The 20635-nt window shown below is 33.1% G+C and overlaps 1 protein-coding gene across 5 annotated transcripts in view; it reads left to right on the top strand.

Annotated features, from left to right (window-relative positions):
- Positions 1-20635, top strand: part of RPAP2 (RNA polymerase II associated protein 2) — a 95299-nt gene that overhangs the window by 4189 nt on the left and 70475 nt on the right. For all 5 annotated transcript variants that reach the window (XR_016018662.1, XM_074335131.2, XM_019752892.3 and 2 more), the window contains exons 3-8: positions 1408-1522; positions 2884-2982; positions 3182-3247; positions 5241-5329; positions 16421-16456; positions 18358-19294. Coding sequence is in view for 4 of the 5 variants with exons in the window: in XM_074335131.2 (XP_074191232.2) it covers positions 1408-1522; positions 2884-2982; positions 3182-3247; positions 5241-5329; positions 16421-16456; positions 18358-19294 (1342 nt within the window). In the remaining variant the exon portion in view is untranslated. The remainder of the gene's footprint in view (positions 1-1407; positions 1523-2883; positions 2983-3181; positions 3248-5240; positions 5330-16420; positions 16457-18357; positions 19295-20635) is intronic.

The following is a 20635-nucleotide window of genomic DNA, read 5'->3' on the forward strand; positions in this document are numbered from 1 at the left end:
GGCAGCTGTGAGACGGCTATCCATAGGAAGCAGCTGTAGGTATCCATTAGTTAAGAGAAGTGTGGCTGTTATTAACTCTTAAATCAGCAATCCTAATGCAGGTTGTGTACTGATCTTAGTATATGACACAGCTTTTATTAGTAGGCAGCAAAATGAGAAAAATTATTATAAAGTTAAATATAGTCAACATAAAGAACTGCCTTTTAGTGTGTTCATGCCTTATACTTCTTTGATATAAGCATGGCCTTTATGGGAGAGCAGGTGTTAGTTACAAATTTATTCTTGTTTTAATGTCCCTATTTGGCAATCCTGTGTCAGTCCTCCAAATTGTTTTTGTAAAACATTGCTCCAGGCAAGGAATTGGCTCGAAGGTTTTAGAAGTCAGTGATGGTAGGGAGAAAAGGTGAGTACATTCTAGGTCCACATATGAGTGCCAAGTCAAGCTGCAAGAGGCCAGCAAAGGTTGTTCTAGTAGGCAAGTAGAAACCAGTGCAGAAAAGGAGGAAATATATCACCAAGATAGTTGGTATCTGTGGTCCTATAGCAGTGATTTTCAACCCTGTTTCACACTATTATCGGGAGAACTTTTAAGAAAACACCAATAACCAGGTCCCATACTCAGAGATTCTGGTTTAGTGTGCCTGCAATGGGACCTGTGCATAGTATCTTTTTTTAAAAATCTCATCAGATGGTTCTAATATACAGCTAGGATTGAGAACCACTGTCCTAGGGCCATTGTTTGATCTGATAGGCTGTGCTTTTTGTGTTCTGTAATGTATGGGGCAAGCAAAGGCTGACAGAGTCCCATTGGTGCCGCAAGGACCCACCCTCCTAGGAAGATTGCTGTTTTCCTAAACCACACAGTCATATCAGTGTAGTTTTTAATAAGACTTTACAATAAAGGAAATAAACACTTCTTGGCAAATACGACTCTGTCCTGTCAAACCAAGCCGTCTGTTAACTTTTGAGATTTGACACAAATTTTCACTTGTAAGAACAGATAAAGTTGTATTTTTCCTCTCTAATCTCTTCTTATTTCTAAGGATTCAGAAGAAAAGCCTCCTTTTTAGGTATACTCAGAACTAGCAGAGTATAAATTTTAACTGGCCAAAAAATTTCACCATATTTTCTTTTCTGTAGGAATTTCTTAAGTTCTTCCTTGTACTCTGAGCTCTGGAAATCAAATAATCTAGTTACTATGGCAGACTTTCTATGTGTACATTGCAACAAGTAGCTTGTTTCCTTTTTGAAAAGTATTGGATCAAAAGTAACAGCATCAAAAAAATATAAATTTAAATAGCAAAATAGTAAATTGTTAGCGTTGTATTTCAAAACAGAAAATTGGCTATGGTAAAATTTATAAGTAGGATAATTTTTAAATTTTAAATAATTCTCTTTTAATTTTAGGAAAGCAGAACTAGAAGAGACTGTGAGAAAGAAGATTGAGTTTGAGAGAAAAGCTCTACATATTGTTGAACAGCTTTTAGAAGAGAATATTACAGAAGAATTCTTAAGGGAGTGTGTATGTGTTGACAAATGATTACTTCTGTAGTATAAGATCTTTAAATCTATGCAACATGAAATTAGCTTGCATTATTGAAATTTTTGAATCTGTTCTTAGTCACCACATGCAGGTAACATGCTATATCATTCATGCATTTTTAAAATAATTATGCATTCTTTGTATAATGATTGTAAATGCGCTAATGGAAAATAACATGCATATTTTACCCCTTAGTTGTAATTGTGTTCTAACCAGTCTGCTAATATCATTTGATTTTCATCATTTGCACTAATGATCCCAGTGTTATTTTCCATATTCTATATGTTGTCCTCTTTTAGTAACAGAAGATTGTTATTTTTGTTAATGTAATTCCATTAACTTGCATAGTTTAAAAACCTGACAGATATTTTTTTTTATGATTTAACATATAACGAGAATTATAATCTGCATTAATTTTTTTGTTTTAATTTTTTTGTTTTAACGGCCTTATTACATTAAAATTTTAAAAGGAAATTTCTATTATATCCTCATAATCCTTAAGGAAAAAGAAATGGAAAATTAAAACTCAGCTTCTATAGCAAAAATAATTCTTAGTGTGGTTCAGATTTTTCTAAACAAGAGGAAAATAAATATGACAATATTTAAATTGATATAGGTAACTGCATCAGAATCTACCTACATGATGACTCTAAAGAAGATAAACAAAACCTGAAATGCTTCATTTGAAACAAGTACCTTGTGTTATTGTCAATAAAAAGTTTTTCAGCCCCTGCACAAACAGAAAACCTTCAAAAATCTTAAGAGTTAAGATTATTTGAACATGAAGATGTCAATGGGAAAAATTTGGTGTTAGCTTGTAACTATCACTTTACCATTCTCCTATAGTTTTTTCAGAAGCTAGAAGATTTTACACAAAAATTTGTTCAGGAGTCACAGTGACACCTTTCATATACTTTGTGTTTTAAGATTGTGCTTTAAAAATAGGTAAAATTATATCATTATTTTATGTGGTTTTTTTGAATAATACTTTTAAAAAAATAAAATATGCTATTAGTATTTTGCTTTGGTAAAGCAATCAGAAAAGCACCATTTCTTCCTCCTGTCCCAGAATTAGTTCATGAACTATGTAAGATGCATAGTCTACTGTGGCAGAAGTTTTTTTGTTGTTCTTTTTAAAATAATTGCTAATTTTTTTGAGTACTTACTATGTATCAAGCACTTTTCAAAGTTCTTTTTCTTCTATGATTCTAACATCAAATCTATGAGCTAGGTACTATTGTTATCCATGTGTTTTCAGATGAGATCTATGGGGCCTAGAGAGCTGATAGATGAGCTTTTTTCCAATAATCTGGGGGGATGCCCCTTTCATTTTATTACAGGGGAAGTTTATCACGCCTGCTCACTACAGCGATGTCGTGGATGAGCGTTCTATTATCAAGCTCTGTGGTTACCCCTTATGTCAAAAGAAGCTAGGAATTGTAAGTAATTTTTTTAAATATAGGCTTTTAATTTTTATATTCAACAAAATACTTTGTAGAAAGAATAAGAAGTGAAACTGTGGTCATAAACTAATGACATGGGTTAGCCAAACATATGATATGGCGATAACTTAATTTTGTAGCATAAGTTCAAGTTTATTACTTGAATTCTTTTGTAAGCCTACTTTCTTTTATTTAGGTACCAAAACAGAAATACAAAATTTCTACCAAAACCAATAAAGTCTATGATATCACTGAAAGAAAGGTAAGTTTAAAGGCTTTTTTCAGTTCGGCAGTTAATTTTTAATATTATACTAAATGAAACTCTAAAAATAAAATCTTTTTAAATAAAAATAAAATGTTTAAAATCTTGCCTTTTAGAAAATAGTCATGTTAAAAGTTTTTCATTTATAAGTATTTCAAACAAGGTGTTTAAAAATCTCTTATGATTTAATTAATACTGGAACATTTGAAAATTAAAAGTGTATATTGGAGCAAATTCAGGCAAGTAAGACATGGAACAAAATAGAGAAGAATAGACTCACCACAAATGTGGGCACTTGGTATATGACAATAGATCAGTGGAGAAAGGATGCATTACCCAATAAATAGTACTGGCACAATTAATTATCTATGTGGAAGAAATGAAAATTGACCTTTATCTCAATGTCTATTCAAAGATCAATTTTAGGTTAATTAAGGACCTAAGTGTAAAAGACAAACCTTTTTAAAGACAGTTTCAGAGAATTATCTTTATAAACTTGGACTAGAGAGAATTTCTGAAATAAGATAGGAAATTATAGACTGTAGGGGAAAAACTGATAAAACTTTCTTAACTTAAAATTTGAAACGTTTGCTCATAAGTTTCCAAAACAAAAGTGAAGACATAAGCTACAAATCAGGAGTTAATATTTCTCATATCTGACTGCAAATTCATAACCAAAATATAGAATTTATAAGAAAAAGACAAACAACCTAATAGAAACATTTTATAGAAGGAGATTGAATGACTAATTAACATATGAAAAGGTGCTCAACCTTACCAGTAATCAGGAAAATAGCAAATAAAAACACATTGTTACGTTCTCAGAGCCCCCAAATTAACAAAATTATAAAAATCTGACAGTATTAGTAACTGTGTACTTCTGGTGAAATAAAGAGTGGTAAAACTTCTTTGAGAAACTGGCATTATTTAGTAAAGTCAAATTTGTACATTCTTTATGAACAAGCCTTTCCATTCTTTGGTATATAGCCTAAGGAAATTCTTGCTCATGTCCACAGGTATATATGTATATGAATGTTCCTAGTTGGATAAACAAAATGTGGTATATACATAGAATGGAATATTATTTAGCCTTTAAAAGGAAAGAAATTCTGACACATGCTACAACATGGATGAAATTTAAAGACATGTTAAATGAAATAAGCAGTACAAAAGGACAAATAATATGATTCCACTTATATGAGGTAACATATAAGTAGTAAAATTAAGTAACATAAGATAGTAAAATTCATGGAGACAGAAAGTAGAATGGTGGTTGTCAGAGGTAGAAATGAGGAGTTATTGTTTAGTCGGTGTAGAGTTTCAGTTTTGCAAGGTAAAGAGAATTCTGCAGAGGGATGGTGGTGATGGTTGCACAACAATGAGAGGTACTTGAGATTTGACCTGTACAGTTAAATATGGTTAAGGTGGTAAATTTTGTGTATTTTACCACAATTTCTTAAATTTTAAAAATCATAAAAAAAAGAAAATTGTTCGTAGTAACATTGTAGTGATAACAAAAAAAACGAACACAATTATCCATAAACAAATAAAGGGTAGTGTACTTAAATGGAATGTAATAGTGTAAATGGATAAACTACAGCTACATAAATGAATCTCAAAAACATAATGTGGAAAAAAGATAAGAATATATAATATGATTCCATTTAGGCAAAGTTTTAAGAGTAAGCAAAACTGAATGATAGATTTCGTAGGGATATGTATATAAGTAGCAAAACTTAAAGGAAAGCAAGGGAATGAGTAACACCTAATTTATGATAATGGCTACCTCTGGGGAATGTGGAAAGTGATGCCATCAGGGAGGGTCACATAGTGGCCATCAAAGGTGCTATACTTTTTTCTTACCTTGGGTGATAGATTCATGGGTTTTCATTTTATTTTTGAACTATATATTTATGTTTTATACTCTCTTCTGTAACTAAGTTGTGTTTCACAATAAGGAAATAAATTGCTAGTTTTAAATTTTTCTTTTCAGTGTTTTTGCAGCAATTTTTGTTATAGAGCATCTAAGTTTTTTGCAGCACAAATTCCTAAAACTCCAGTATGGATTCGAGAAGAAGAAAGGTAATTTAAATCATTATGTGTACATTTGTTCATGTGTTCTAAAAATTTCTTCTTTTTGAGATATGCAGAAAATTGGTCGAGTTTTCTTTGGAATGTTACCATTGTATCCATTTTAATTGTGGGGAAATGGTTATATTTTAAGTATAGCTGTTAAGGATTTTACACTTAAAATCAGAAAATTAATGCATACAAATGTTATTTGTTTGTTGTTTTAGCTTTAATCACAAAACTTGAACTTTGCTTCCTCCTATACCAATTATTTATTTTAATTCTATTAATAGTCCTGCAGTAAGAATGTTAAATTTTTTCGGAAGATACTGGATCTTGGGATCCAACTGAACTCATTTTGTCCTTAGGAAACTGTGTACTATGGTTAAAAAGTTCAGGTTACTAATTCATTCAATCTTTATTAAAAATCAGTATAATATTTTATAATTTAAAGAATCCCAATCGAGAGTCATTTTTAGCCAAAAGCATTTAAGGACAGTCCTGGGATTTTGCCTCTTGGGAAATATTTAAACATTTATAACATTTTAGTAGTTGCTGAATTTGAGAGGAAATGTATTATTGTGGGGCAAATGGAATAATAATATTAAAAAGGTAACAAAAATTATTGTTATATAATTAAACTATATGGTCTAGAAATTCCAAAAACTTAATGAGATAATGTCCCAAGTAATTCATGCTTGATAGAGACTATTATAACACAAGACAGTGTTATTTGTGGTAAAATAGTTAGGATCTATGCTAAATAAAATCAATGACATGAATGTGGTAAGATGCAAGTTCACTAAAGATTTTTGCCTAAACAAAACTCTTAGTCTTATCAGATGTACACGGTAATATGACACTCCCGTAGGTTCCACTAGCATCAGTTGTACTGATGACAGTATCTTCGTTGGCAGACACCTTTATCTGATGGTCCAATCCTCTGTGGTTTAGAATATGTAAAACATACCACTCTATGTCCTTTGTTACTTGAATAAAATATCATGAAGACTAAATTGTTCATCATTTCTCCACCAGCGTGACTTTCTTGGAGGATAAAAGATTGTAGCATTGTCCAAATTGACTGAGAAGCTGAGAGCAGCTATTAAACTCACCTTTTTCTCTTAATATTTCTTTCACCAGAGCTGCCCATTGCCTCCTTCGCCCTGTGTCAGCAGCATATTTCATTTCCCACGTTATCTTCTCTACTTCTTAAATTTAGTCCTCTCGTTTAGCCAATCCTTGGAACTGCTTCAAAACCATTTATCAAACTACGTTTCCTGTGATCTCTGTTTTCTTCAAATATAGTTATTGGTACTTCCTTTAGCTAATTTAAAACAGTTCTTCCCTCTAACCTTTACCTAAAATCTTACTATTCTATGTTCAGAATGCCCACTTTTTCCCTAAAACGTGAAGCTCTGTCACTTTCTATTTGTGATTCTTGAAATTCTACCTTATCTATATGCCCTTCCTTTCCTCACTAAAAAAGAAAGAGGAAAATGGCCTTGGTTTCCCTGAACTAATCAATTTAATTTTCATTCAAAGTGTTTATGTCATATGTGCTTAGTACCTGGCAGGCTGCACACAGTATAAAGCCCAACCTGTAAGTTTAAATTTAAGTCCCAATGGGATGGCAAAACAGATACATGTGAGTAAAACAAATTTGTATTTATTCTAATGGGGACCTGTAATATAAGTTAGCGAGAATAAAGCATTGCATAATGAGAAACTACAAGCACACATGAGAAAATAAACTTGTATGAATGGGTAAGAGTGTTGGAAGTAGATAGTGAGAACATTAGCTCACTTGAAATAAAGGGTATCTTTCGCGAAAAAAATAGAAGATAATGATAGGTAACAAAGGACCATGTTAAATTTGGTATATCCTCAAGTATTGGGGAACCATCGGGTGTTTTTGAACAGAATTTAATCTGGCATTGGTCTACAAAATGAATTCAAGAAGAAGGGATCATAGTTAAAGAGCTGAAAGGGTCCTTAGAGATCTTTTAATCCAACCTCTTTATCAAATTCAGAAAGAGTAAGTGTATTTTTTAAGCTAGTGATAGATTCCAAACCAGGCCTGGATTCATCATATTCCACTTGATTGGAAGTAACCGGTGAGTAATCTATAATATACAACGGTCACATTGTACATAGTGTGACTATAGCCCTTATTTATGTTTAATACTTGTCATTATATAACCATATCAGTATCTTTTATATCTGGATGCATCAGTGTTACCTTAATTTCTAAATTCTTACAGGCAAAGATGTCAATTTATTTAATGAAGCCACTAGAGGTCACTGTGTTTTCACAGAGAATGTTTGACGTTTTTAATGTGTGTTAATGATCAGAATCCTAGAATTCAGTATTCCTTTAAAAAGCTTGTCTAGCTATTGCAAAAATAAGCTCAACAGGAATGTGATATTTTAAAGAAAGCCTTTTCATATATGGTAGGGGATATAACATTCAGAACCAATTTATTTTAAAGGGGAAAAATGGTTTAAATGGAGGCATTTAGTACTTAATGCAGAGATTTTTATTAGCTTAAAAGTGAGTCATAAAAATTACATCCCATTAATTTTAACTGTAGTTATTTTATTAATATTGATTATTTTAGTATTAACTGTGGAATATTTAATAATCATTATTTAAAAATAAGAATAAATATTAAAATCCACTCAAAGAATTAGATATTCTAGTACAATGACTTCCAAAATTTTTGACCACATAGTAAATATTTTACATTATGATCGAACACATACATGTAACTGAAATAAAAGCTTTAAGGAACCTTTCCTTACTACATGAAAAGGCTCTGATATTTTGTACTGTTACTTTTTAAAAATGCTGGTAACCAGCCACTTAATTGGTTGGTGCTGATCTGCAGTTTTCAGAGCACTGTTCTGTTGGATCTAGCTTCGGTGTTTTGTTGTTTTATTATAGGAAAGTCTGTTATCAACACTAAGCCTCAGTTTCCTCATTTGTAAAGTAGAAAGTTACATTTAATCTTAGTTCCCTTTAGTTCTGATCTTTTACAGTTCTAAGTCACTGCTGTTACAGTGAAAGTTTTTACTTATAAAGGTGATTCCTAGATAAGGAAATTTTTTACTTATAAAAGTGATTAAAATTATTAGCATAAGACTAGGGAAATTTATACTTCCTTGTCCTTGTAGGGAAGTCTGTCTCATTTAAGAATATAGAATAAAAGTTACTTAAACAATTTGAACTCTTCAGTTTGTAAAGATGAAGGCTGATAAAAGATTGGATCAAAGTTTTTAAATTATGTAAGAAAACCAGGAATGCTTTATACTATGTCCAGGACTACTTGAAGTTGACGTCTGTAGGGATACCATGATTTTACACACCATTTGAAATAGAATATTGAATTTGACACAGTTGGTGTTTCTTACATTATTGTGAAAGCAAATATAAATTTATTCACCAGGTTCTAAAATACTAAAACCTCTAAAATGTAGTGTCTCTTAAAATTTATAAGACATTGTTTTATACCATAATAAGCTTACTGTCTCATTGGTTAAAAAAAAATTGTATAAATAGATTTAAGAAAGATTTAGACAAATTCATGAATTCTAGCTCCATAATTCTATTGCGGCTTTCAAGTCAGAAAGGGCCTTAGGGTTTTCTAGGCCTTTGTTTTTTTATTAAGATATGAAAAAATATCTGGAGTATCTTTCTGATGTTATGAAGAGCAGCAGTACTTCTCACAAAATGTCTCCTATGCCCTGTCAAAGATAGAACATTGACCTAGATGGCCTGGGTCATGACGCAGTATGATGCTTCTCTTGTTATGAGTTAGAAATTTTTTACCCACTTGGTGGCCAGAAACAGACCACACAGTTTTGTTCCTCTGAGACTGTGCTCATTTAGATAGTCATATAGTAGCATTTTTAAATTCTGTTTGGTTGACTGTAGGTTCTGACAAATCTTTGAAGAAGGGGAGTTTCTTGAGTTGTAACCTAAAAAATCAGGAGTTAAAACTAAGAAGGAAGGACAAATGTTGAGTAGCAAGTTATGATTTAAAAGATCAAATTGGGGTGAATGGTTAATGCTGACAGAGCTAAAAGCGCCATCATGTGGCTCAGAGTAGGGGATTTTCACACATACTTCTCGGCAATAAACATAGTGTAATCTCAGAGGGTGCGGAAGCCAAAAAAACCTCTGCAGAACAACTTCTGTAACCTCTTCCTGAATAACCACCTCTGTTGCTTGGTATACAGAATAAAAACTTTCTGAAACAGGTTTTAACATGTCTCAAATTGTATTTGAAAAATTCCCACTACAGGGGCAATTGGCTATAGCCTGCTGCTTCTGTTGGTTTCTATGTGGTACACGTATTCTAAGTGATACAAACATATACATATACACATACATACATACACACAGGGTTTTTGGGCATGGTGTTTCTACTTTTAGGTTTACTTTGCTAAATTTACAATGATCTAATTTAGACTTTAATGAAACTAATACGAAAACATGAAAAACAAGCTTGATTGTATTCTTTAATATTATTACTTATTTTTGTTCTTTAAATTGAGCTTATCACAATTAAGTTGTGAATTATCTCCAGGGTAACATACTTTGAAAGGAATGGAAGATACTTAGAGCAAAGAGAAATGATACTTTTAACAAAAACTTTTACATTTCATCTAAAAAAGGATAGAAAAAAAAGAGCAACATAACTAGGTGCCTCATTCTGTCTAAAACAGCTCATAGAAAAAACAAACTGAAGTTTTATATTGAATTTTTTATCCAATACCTCATTAAATTTAAATTCAGTTTATTTTAGTGTCAGATACCATTCTCTATTTTACAAATTGGGAATCAGGGAGAGTATGAAGGTCACTCATAAAATATCTAGAAACAGCATTTAGTGCACTTTTCTTAACCTGTAGTCAGAAAATGAAAGGAGAAGAAAATAGTAGCTTGTAAAGTATATTGAGTTTCTATGAGAGGGTGTAAGCAAAGGTAGTATCCTCACAAGTTTTTTTGTTTTTTTCTGGCTTTAGTTAGAGGCAGCATGTTGTAGAAAGAGCTTAGACTTCGAAAGACCTAAATTCAAATCCTAGATTTACTACTTGTTGGCTGTATTGACTTTAGGAAGTCAATTAACCACCAAAGCTTTTTCCTACACTATAAAACGTTACGTAAATTATGAGAGGATTAAATGAAACCACCTAGCAGAAAGTGGGGAGATTAAAAAAGTTCTGGAGATGGATGGTGGTGATAGTTGCAGAACAATGTGAATATACTTAATACCACTAAACTGTACAGTTAAAAATGGTTAAAATGGTAAGTTTTATATATTTTATCACAATTTTAAAAATCCACCTACCATATAGTAGTCACTTATTATACTCTAATTTTCCCCTTTCTTTAGAGATTGAATTTTCTTTTAATGTTTTTCTCAAAAAATATCAAGTTATGTACCTGGAGATTTATTAAATTATCTTGAATTGTATGTATGATTTAGATAGAATGTTTACATTTTGATTACCCCTTGATTCAACCATACTTGGACCTCATTCTTTTTTTGGACCTCATTATGTAGAACTATTCTGCCTCCAAGATCTTGATGAAATAAGAGCTTTCTGTCTCTGACCACAACCTCTATCTCATCTACAGCTATTACTCCTAAGTGTGCTTTGTGACCTCATTTTGACCTCCCGTCTCTACCGAGGCTCTATTCTTCTAGGTTTGCAGACCCTCATTAAACTTGTTTCCTTGAGCTCAACAGTCAGCACGTACAGTATTAACCATCTACCATGTCCACCTTTGCAAGCATCATGCTTTATATCTATGCCTAGGTTGCTGAACATTATTGGGTAAAGTTCTCAAGTAAGACCATTAGCACTTTAGACAAGCTGTCTTATTTAATTCAGTCCTCACAACATGCCTGGGGAAGTTTTGCTACCCATTTTATTGATGATGGAACTGAGGCTCAGGTTAGGTTTAGTGACTCACCCAAGAACACTTGGCTCATATACGAGTATATAGATTTGGGATTTAGACCTAGACTTGGCACCAAATCCTGCTCTCTTACATTCCTTTGGCCCTGTTCCAGTTCATTCTGTCTCCAACAAATGTGTGCTGGGTTTTTTTTTCTTTGTTTCTTACTATCTGATACATTCAGACCTTTTCTCCTTTCCTTAAACTTTGAACCCAACCCCCAACTCATAGTTGATAATTTAACCTACTGCTTAATTGAAATGATTTGAGGGCATCCAACAGAACCTCCTTCAACATTATTTTCATTATATGCTCTCTCATTTCTCTGCCTCCTCGTTGCTGATTTAGTATCCTCTATCTTACTGATTCCGTTCTCCTCTCACCAAGGCTTTGCTTAATGATTTATTCCTATTTGCTTCCTCTTGCAAGCTCTTTCATACTGATTCTTTTCCTCTACTTTAAAAAGGAAAAAAAAAAATCCTGAAAAATATCCATTAAATTGAACAGTCCTATGGTAACTGGTGATGTTTGTTAGCAAGAGCCATTTTAGTAGAGTAATGCCTACAGATTCCAGGAGGAAGAGGGTTGATGGCTGAATAGGAGATAAGGAAATGAAAATGATGAGTGCAGACTATTTATTTATTTATTTTGAGTGCAGACTTTTTAAAAGAAGGCTTACAATGAAAGAGGCAGGGGCTGTATGATTGAAGGACAGAGTTTAATAAAGAGCATAGATTTGCTAAAAGGAAAGAAAAAAAGAGAGGTTTCTGGAATTAAAATACCAGAGTAAAATCTGTAGGATTAGCTTCAAAAGCCCTTATGCACAAACTATCTAATATTTTATAGACCCAGTTGAATCTGAAGCTATTCTTCATTGGCTCAGCAGGAAGTTTTTCTTCTCTAATTTTCTGTGGCAACTGATACGTCTCACCTGGGACTTAACCACATATTCTCTTGATTTATATGATGCAACAGTGTTATTGTTACAAGCCATGCTATTTGGGTTTGATTCCTGGCTTTACCACTTAGAAGCTGTGTGACTTTCCGCAAATTACTTATTTTAGGACTCAGTCTTTTTATCTATTCGTGGGTTGATGGTAGTAGCTACATCATTCTTATGAGGGTTAATATTTGTAAACCTATTAGAACACACATTTTCCTTCTACTAAATTGTAAGGTCTTTACAGATAGGAACCTGTTTGTATTAACATACATAGCATAGTCCATACATATAATAGAATAGCTCATAATTTTATTTTTGAAGGAATTTGTTGAATGATGGAATATACTCTGCATTTGCAGGTTAACCATTTAGTGTAAGAATCCAATTGAGAATCACTGTCTACACATACTTTTTTCCCTACAGGGATACTCAGACCCCTTTTAGGACGAAATGCCAGACAGTGGCATGGTACTAAACCTTGATAATTTTAGGCAGGAAGACTTGGGCGGGGATGTGGGATAGAAAGAGTGAGAGAACTACAAGTGAAAGTGGGAGGAAGTAGTCAACAGGCAATAAAACACTCTATTGTAAACGTTAGCATGTTATTTAGGCCAAAAAAATTCTTAATGGGAGTTATAAATATCCCAGGAGCAGTCGGGGCTAATCACCACCCAAGTAGTGTCTGTTGTTTCCTTTGAGCAACACCAAACCATGGTAGTGACTAGTTTTAGTGAGTGGGGAGAGGTAGAGTAAACAGAATAATTTGGATAATTGAGATAGATATGCCTCAATTTGTAGAGGGCCTAAGAAAGAAGGAAAAAATAGATTACATTTTTACTCCCAGGCAACTCACTACCATTGTCTTATTTTGCCTTTTCCTTCTAAATTTTTTACTATCGGTCTTGGAGAATTTTTGAACTGCAGGGGAGTCTCTAGAGCTGGGATGGCAAATATCGGTTACATCCTGTATGCCTCCTAATGTGTGGTACTGAGGAGTTTAATGGGAAAGCATGCCTTGGTCAGTTAGCAGTGCCTCCCGTAGCTAAGGAGAGGATTGCCAAGAGAGTCTGTTCCCTGCAGTGCCTTCTACGCTTGAGACTGAACAAAAGATGAATGGATTATCTAGGGAGTGGTTATATGATTGATGCTATGATGTTTATATATAAAAATACTTCTAACAGGCATTTGTGACTGGCAGCCTTTAAATGTCGTAACTCAAATGACTTCTGGTTCTATCTGTCCATTTAGCTTGATGTTTTTGTTTGTTTTTAATGTGACAGCAACATTTTTTTTAAATTTGATTGGGGAATATTGGGGAACAGTGTGTTTCTCCAGGGCCCATCAGCTCCAAGTCCTTGTCCTTCAATCTAGTTGAGGGCACAGCTCAGCTCCAAGTCCAGTTGCCATTTTCAATTTTTAGTTGCAGGGGGCGCAGCCCACCATCCCATGTGGGAATTGAACTGGCAACCTTGTTGTTCAGAGCTCTTGCTCTAACCATCTGAGCCATCCAGCTGCCCTAGCTTGACTTTTTTCATCGAAGATTTTTATACTATCATGGCCTTTGTTGCAGCAGCCCTGTTTTGCCCTTTAAATGGGATTTATGCTCAGTGCCTTAGCTTCTCTTTAGTACATTTAGTTCCTTATGTTTACTTTTTTTCTATTAATTGACTTTTTAGAAAAATTTTAGGTTCACAGCAAAATGGGGAGAAAGGTACAGAGATTTCCCATATGCCTCCTACCCCCACATAAATCATAGCCTCCCCATTATCAACACCCCACTAAAATGGTACATTTATTACATTTGATAAGCTTACATCGACACGTCATTTTCATCCAAAGTCCATGGTTTGCATTAGGGTTCAGTCTTGGTGTTATACATTTTTTGGGTTTGGACAAATGTATAATGACTTGCATCCACCATTTACAATACCATGCAGAGTAGTTTTGTAGCCTTCAAAATCCTCTGTGCTCTACCTCCTCATTTCCCACCTCCCTACCCCCTGATTTTTTTACTGTTTCCAGTTTTACTTTTTCCAGAATGTCATATGGTTGGAATCCTACAGTATGTAGCCTTTCAGATTGGCTTCTTAGTAATATGCATTAAAGTTTCCTCCATGTCTTTACATAGCTTGTTATCTCATTTCTTTTTAACACTGAATAATATTCTATTGTCGATGTACCACAGTTTATTCATTCACCTACTGAAGGACATTTTAGTTGCTTCCAAATTTTGGCAGTTGTAAATAGAGCTGCTATAAACATCCATCTGCAGTTTTTTGTGTGGACATAAGTTTTCAACTCTTTTGGGTAACTACCAAGGAGCATAATTTCTGGATTGTATGGTAAGACTATGTTTAGTTTTGTGAGAACTGTCTTCCAAAATGGCTGTACCATTTTGCATTTCCACCAGCAATGAATGAGAGTTCATCCTCACATCCTCACAAGCATTTGATTTCAGTGTTCTGGATTTGGCTATTCTAATAGGTGTGTAGTGGTATCTCATTTTTGTCTTAATTTGTATTTCTTTGATGGCATATCAGAGCATCTTTTCATATGCTTGTTTGCCATCTGTATATCTTCTTTTTTTATGTATATGTATCTTCATAGGTGAGGTATGTGTTAAGGTCTTTGGCCCATTTTTTAATTGAATTGTTTGTTGTTTTATTGTTGCGTTTTTAAGAGTTCTTTGATATTTGGATAACAGTTCTTTATCAGATCTTTTGCAAATATTTTGTCCTCGTCTGTGACTTGTCTTTTTATTGCTAGTATCTTTTGTAGAACAGAACTTTTTAATTTTAAAAAAGTCTAGCTATCAGTGCTTCCTTTCATGCATCATGCCTTTGGTGTCATATCTAAAAAGTCATCTAGGTTTTCTCCTATGTTATCTTCTAGTAGTTTTATACTTTTTCATTTTACACTTTGGTCTGCGACCCATTTGGAGTTAATTTTTATAAAGGGTGTAAGGTGTGTGTCAGGATTCATTTTTTTACTTGTGGATGTCCAGTTGTTCCAGCACCATTTGTTGAAAAGACTATCTTTTCTCCATTGTGTTGCCTTTGCTCCTTTGTGAAAGATCAGTTGATTATATTCATGTGGGTCTATTTCTGGGGCTCTCTATTCTATTCCAATTATCTATTCTTTCTCCAGTACCACACTGTCTTAGTTACTGTAGCTTTATAGTAAGTCTTGAAGCCAGATAGCATCAGTTTTCCGGCTTTGTTCTATTCCTTCAATATTGTGTTAGCTATTCTGGGTCTTTGCCTCTCCATAAAAACTTTATAATCAACTTGTCAATATCCACAGAATAATTTAGTGGGATTATGATTGGATTGCATTGAAGCTACAGATCCAGTTGAGAAGAACTGACATCTTGACAATATTGAGCCTTCCTATCAATGAACATGGAATATCACTCCATTTATTTTTCATTATATATTTACTTTTATTTAATCAGTTTTGTAGTCTTTAGAAGGCACTTTTTCTGAATCACTTCAGAATGTTTTACAGAGTTTTCCTGTCCTCTTGGATTCATTTACTATTGTTCCTTTTTATATTTGGGTTTCTAAGAGCTTTTTCCTCCTCCTCTTTGATATCTGTATGCCCAGCCAATTGTAATTTCTGGTGTTGCATAGCAAAATACAGTTAACTTAAATCACCTGATGTACATAGTTCACATTTATACTACAATACAACTGCTTCCTCAGAAATTAGGGCAAAAAGTCTTATTAATAATATAAAGATGTACAAGAGAATTATAGTGCATAATCTCTGCTCTCAAGGTTTGTAGTCTAGTTAAAAAACCAAAAATAAATATATGAAAAATATGACATTTAGATAATAATTCTAGTATTAGGTCATAGAAGAATACATGATTAATTTAAATTGATGACTTTGGAATTTAGAGAAGGGAGTGATTTATATTAGCAGGCTAGTCGGGGAAGACTGTATTGGGCTCATGGAATTTGAACTTAGTTCTGAAATATGAGTAAATTCTAAATAAGAGAGAGACATTAATCCAGATTTGTTATGGGTGAGTTTCACGATACTTTGTCTCTTAATTTTTTTCTTAAAATCTTTATATGAACTATTTCCTTTTAATTATTTTTCATATCCAATGTAATTATAAACACTTGAAAGTGTTTGACATATCAGTTGCCTTCAGTATTCTATTTCTGTGTTTTTGTCACAGGCATCCTAATTTTCTGCTGCTACAGGAAGGAAACAGGTATGGTTGAATCAGTATCACTTACCTCCTATATATTCATGTTAATAGAAACATTAAGAGTAAACCAAGTGATAGGAGCCCTTGGACTTGCTGTGCTCATGCATTATGTAAGTGCCCATTCTAGTCCACACAAAGAAATATTTGCCTTGTACAGCTTTTTCTTTTGTGATGGTAAGATGATGTGTTTGATCTGTATGATTTATTGTACAGCTGTTTCTACCAAGGAAGTCTAATTGAACCTGTTGAAATATGACACAAACACAGCTTCTATCCGAGATATTGTGCTACTTTGTCAACTAGATTGTACCAATTATATTTGTTGAAAGGTTTTTATACTCTTATTTTTTTGGATTTCAAAACAGTACTATATCAATTATTTAATTATTTGAAAGAGTGTCTAAAACATTAATAGAAATTCTAAGTTGTGTTTTTTTCCTAAACTCTCCTCGTGCTGTTGCTTGCCCAACTATAATCATGTCTCAAAACACATCCTTTTATATCCCAGAATAAATTTCCCTGGTTATTAGTCACTACTGTAGTTACATAGACTGGAGCACCAGTGAGAGATACTTATTTATTGATGTATAGCTGTAATTTATAATTTTCAAAGTCGTATAAAAAACATAATTACCTTTAAATTCCAAGAGAAAGTATGAAATATATGAAAGTTTAATTGTTCTAATTTTTTTGAAATTATACTTACAAGAGTCAAGTCCCATTACTATCTAGGCTAGATTCTAACTAAAAAAATACCTAATACTGAATAAACTTGTCATTGTTTCTCCATTTCAATCCACAACCTTACTTTCAACTTTTTTTTTTCTTTTACAAATCTCTTCCCGCAGCATGCTTCTTTTTTTTTTATTGCTGCATTATTTTATTTTAAAAAATCATTTAAAAAAATTTAATAGCCTTTTTGGGGGAGCATTTTTAGGTTTGCAGAAAAATTGTGTAAAAAGTAGAGAGTTCCCACATACCCTGTCACTACCCTCTGCATATGTGCTTCTTGGCTCAGAATCCGTCTCTCTTTTAAAGTTCTGATACGTGCATTTGCTTGATAGTAACTGCTCACCTATTCCTTTTTATCTCAAGTTTGTATAGACAAAGCTATTCTGCCTTCACTCTTTCATAATTCTTAATGTTTTTAAAACCTAATCTGAAAATTGAAGAACTCTATTCAAAGGGGAAAACTGTTGTCTTTTATTGTTAGCATTATGTTGTAACTCTAGATTTTCAAATACAAGTATCTTTCATCGATAAACATTGATTTGCCAACTTTATTTTCTGCTGTGACTTTCTTGTATGTTTCATTCTGTGTAATTTTCTATATAACTATTACCCAAATTGGAAAATGTTTAAACATCTCTTATCTTTCAAAGCCTAAAGAGTTCCTATTATTTACATATATATGTGTATGTATGTTTACATATATATATATATATTTTTTTTTTTTTTTTTTTTTTTTGGAAACCACTAATGAAGTTTTCAAAAGAAAACCATTTTACCATTTTTAAAAAAGGATATATAAAACAGGCACAGAAATGGAATAGGCCAAAATCAGAATAATTCAGTAGGATGGAATTATCAAGTGTTTTTTTTCCTTTTTGTTGTATCCTTTTAACACTTTTTAAATAATTGGGGAAAAAAGACAAGGAAAGAAGAGAACTATATCAGATAAGTAAGATGTAGAGAAAATATGGAATTAGAGCTTTCTGAAGTGTGTGTGTGTGTGTGTGTGTGTGTGTGTGTACATGCTTATATAAATATAAGCTTGTAAATAAGGCTGTGCCTAGGGAATAAAAATTTCCTTTGGAAATTTTTACCTTGGAAGGTACAAAGTATAAGTACTTTGGGACATTCTGCTTTTCTGTTATAGTTATTTTATTTCTTTCCTTCTACAGTGGCCATTCTGGCGAAGAAGTACAGTTATGCAGTGAGGCCATTAAAACATCAGATATTGACAATCCTGGCGATTTTAAGAAGCAGTATGAATCTAGTTCTTCTAGCACTCATAGTGACAGTAGCAGTGATAATGAGCAAGACTTTGTTTCCTCCATTCTACCAGGAAACAGACCAAATGCAACGGGTGTAAGGCCACAGCTGCACAAAAAAAGCATAATGAAAAAGAAAGCTGGTCAAAAAGCTAACTTCAAGCAAGAAGACAAAGAACATACAGTAATAGAAGTCACTGAGCAGTTAGGCCATTGCAAATTAGATAATCAGGAGAAAGCTGCTGCTTGTGAACTTCCTTTACAGAAAGTAAATACTCAGATTTCTTCAAGTAGTTCTTTGCGAGAAAAATTAGAGGCTTCAGAAATTTGTGAAAATAAATACCATAGTTCAGAGATAACTCTAGTAGGCATAAGTAAGAAAAGTGCCGAGCATTTTAAGAGGAAATTTGCCAAATCAAACCAAGTTTCTAGGTCATCTTCTAGTTCAGTGCAGGTGTGTCCTGAAGTTGCAAAGGCAAGCTTACTTAAAGTTCTGAAGGAAACTTTGATTGAGTGGAAGACAGAAGAAACTTTGAGGTTTTTGTATGGTGAGAATTACGCGTCTGTGTGTCTGAAACTCTCTTCAGCCCCTCTGGTTAAAGAAGAAGAACTTGATGAAGATGACATAAACTCTGACCCAGATAGTCATTCCCCTGCCTTGCAGGAATCTCAGGACAGCTTAGATGAGTCTTTGCCTTTTAGGTCCTCAGATACAGCCACTAAACCACTGCCAAGTTATGAAAACTTGAAAAAAGAAACTGAAACATTAAACCTAAGGATCAGGGAGTTTTATAGAGGACGATATATTTTAAATGAAGAAACCACCAAATCGCAAGACTCAGAAGAGGTATGTCTTCATGATGATGAGTTTTCCATGCTTCTAACGTATGGAATACTCACCATAGAAAATCTTGGAGCAGGAGGAAAAATACTGAAGAGAATTATGAAATTTTTAGAAGGCTTCTTTAGGCAGTCTGTGTTTTGGTTTAAAATGCCATCTCCAGGATTAGCATTACTATTTTTCCAAATAAGTTGAAGTTTGCCCCTGAAAATTTTCATAAATGTGGTACATTTTTCTAATGTAGAAATAGCCTAGAATTGTGGGACAAAGTTTTCTTTAAACCTAGTCCTGCATTTAATATGTAGAACCTCTAGAGAGACTTGCTTTTTTTTTTTTTTTTAAATTGGTATGCTTTCAGATTTCTATATGGGTTGCGTATCTTTGCGTATTTTATTTCCAATGTATGCAGTGGAGTAGACTTACTAGTTGAATGGTAAAGTATTTGTTTGGACATTTGTCAAGCATGTCCATTTAAATGAAAATAATATAGTAAAGAAGACTTATTAGGAAATGATGGACAGGAGACAATGGAAAGAGCATTTTCAGGTAGATCTAGATTTGAATATCTTCTATGGTATTTACTAGCTGTAAGAAAAGTTAGTTACTGGAGTCTGGTTTCTCATCTGTAAATGGGACTGACTGTAAATACTTCCCTTGCTCAGTTGTTACGAGTTTTAAAGAAAATATATACAAAGCGTTTATCACAGTGCCTGACATATAATTGGTACTCAGTCAAGAGGAGGTATTTGTAGAGACTAAATGTATGTCACTGAGATTGAGGGAGATTTTTTAGTATTTCTATTACACATTTTTGGTTGATGTGTAGTTTGGGAAATGAAGTCATTTGGCATGAAGAGGAGTAGGTGATAACTGTTTTTACCACAAAACTTTGTTACTAAAGATTTCTGAGTGAATGTAGTTCTAAATTTAATAACACATTTGGAGATTTAGAAAGAGGGTAAAGTGGAAATATAGTAAAAATTTAGAAGTTTCTTATGTTTCTACAAAATGTTACCTAGCCCAGTACTGTATTTGAAATCACTTCAATTGTATTAATTAGACAGCATCCATAACTTTGATATTTAGCTTAGGGAAACATTGATCTCTGTCAGTCACTTGCGTAAACCTACCTTAGTATATCACTTGTTTTATCATTTTTGCGCCTATAAGCAGTAAGAAGAAAAAATTAATCCCTGAAATTTAACTGTTCCTGTTGCATAACATTTTAAAACCTTTTCATTGAAGTATAACACAAATAGTAAGTGTATACCTCATTGAATTACCACAAATGAACCCAGGCCAAGAAATTTAAGTAAACCAGAGCCCCAGTATGTCTCCTCGTCATTA

Source organism: Rhinolophus sinicus, chromosome 14 (assembly GCF_057876585.1).
Source record: "Rhinolophus sinicus isolate RSI-liver-muscle chromosome 14, RSI-T2T, whole genome shotgun sequence".
Lineage (NCBI taxonomy): Eukaryota > Metazoa > Chordata > Mammalia > Chiroptera > Rhinolophidae > Rhinolophus > Rhinolophus sinicus.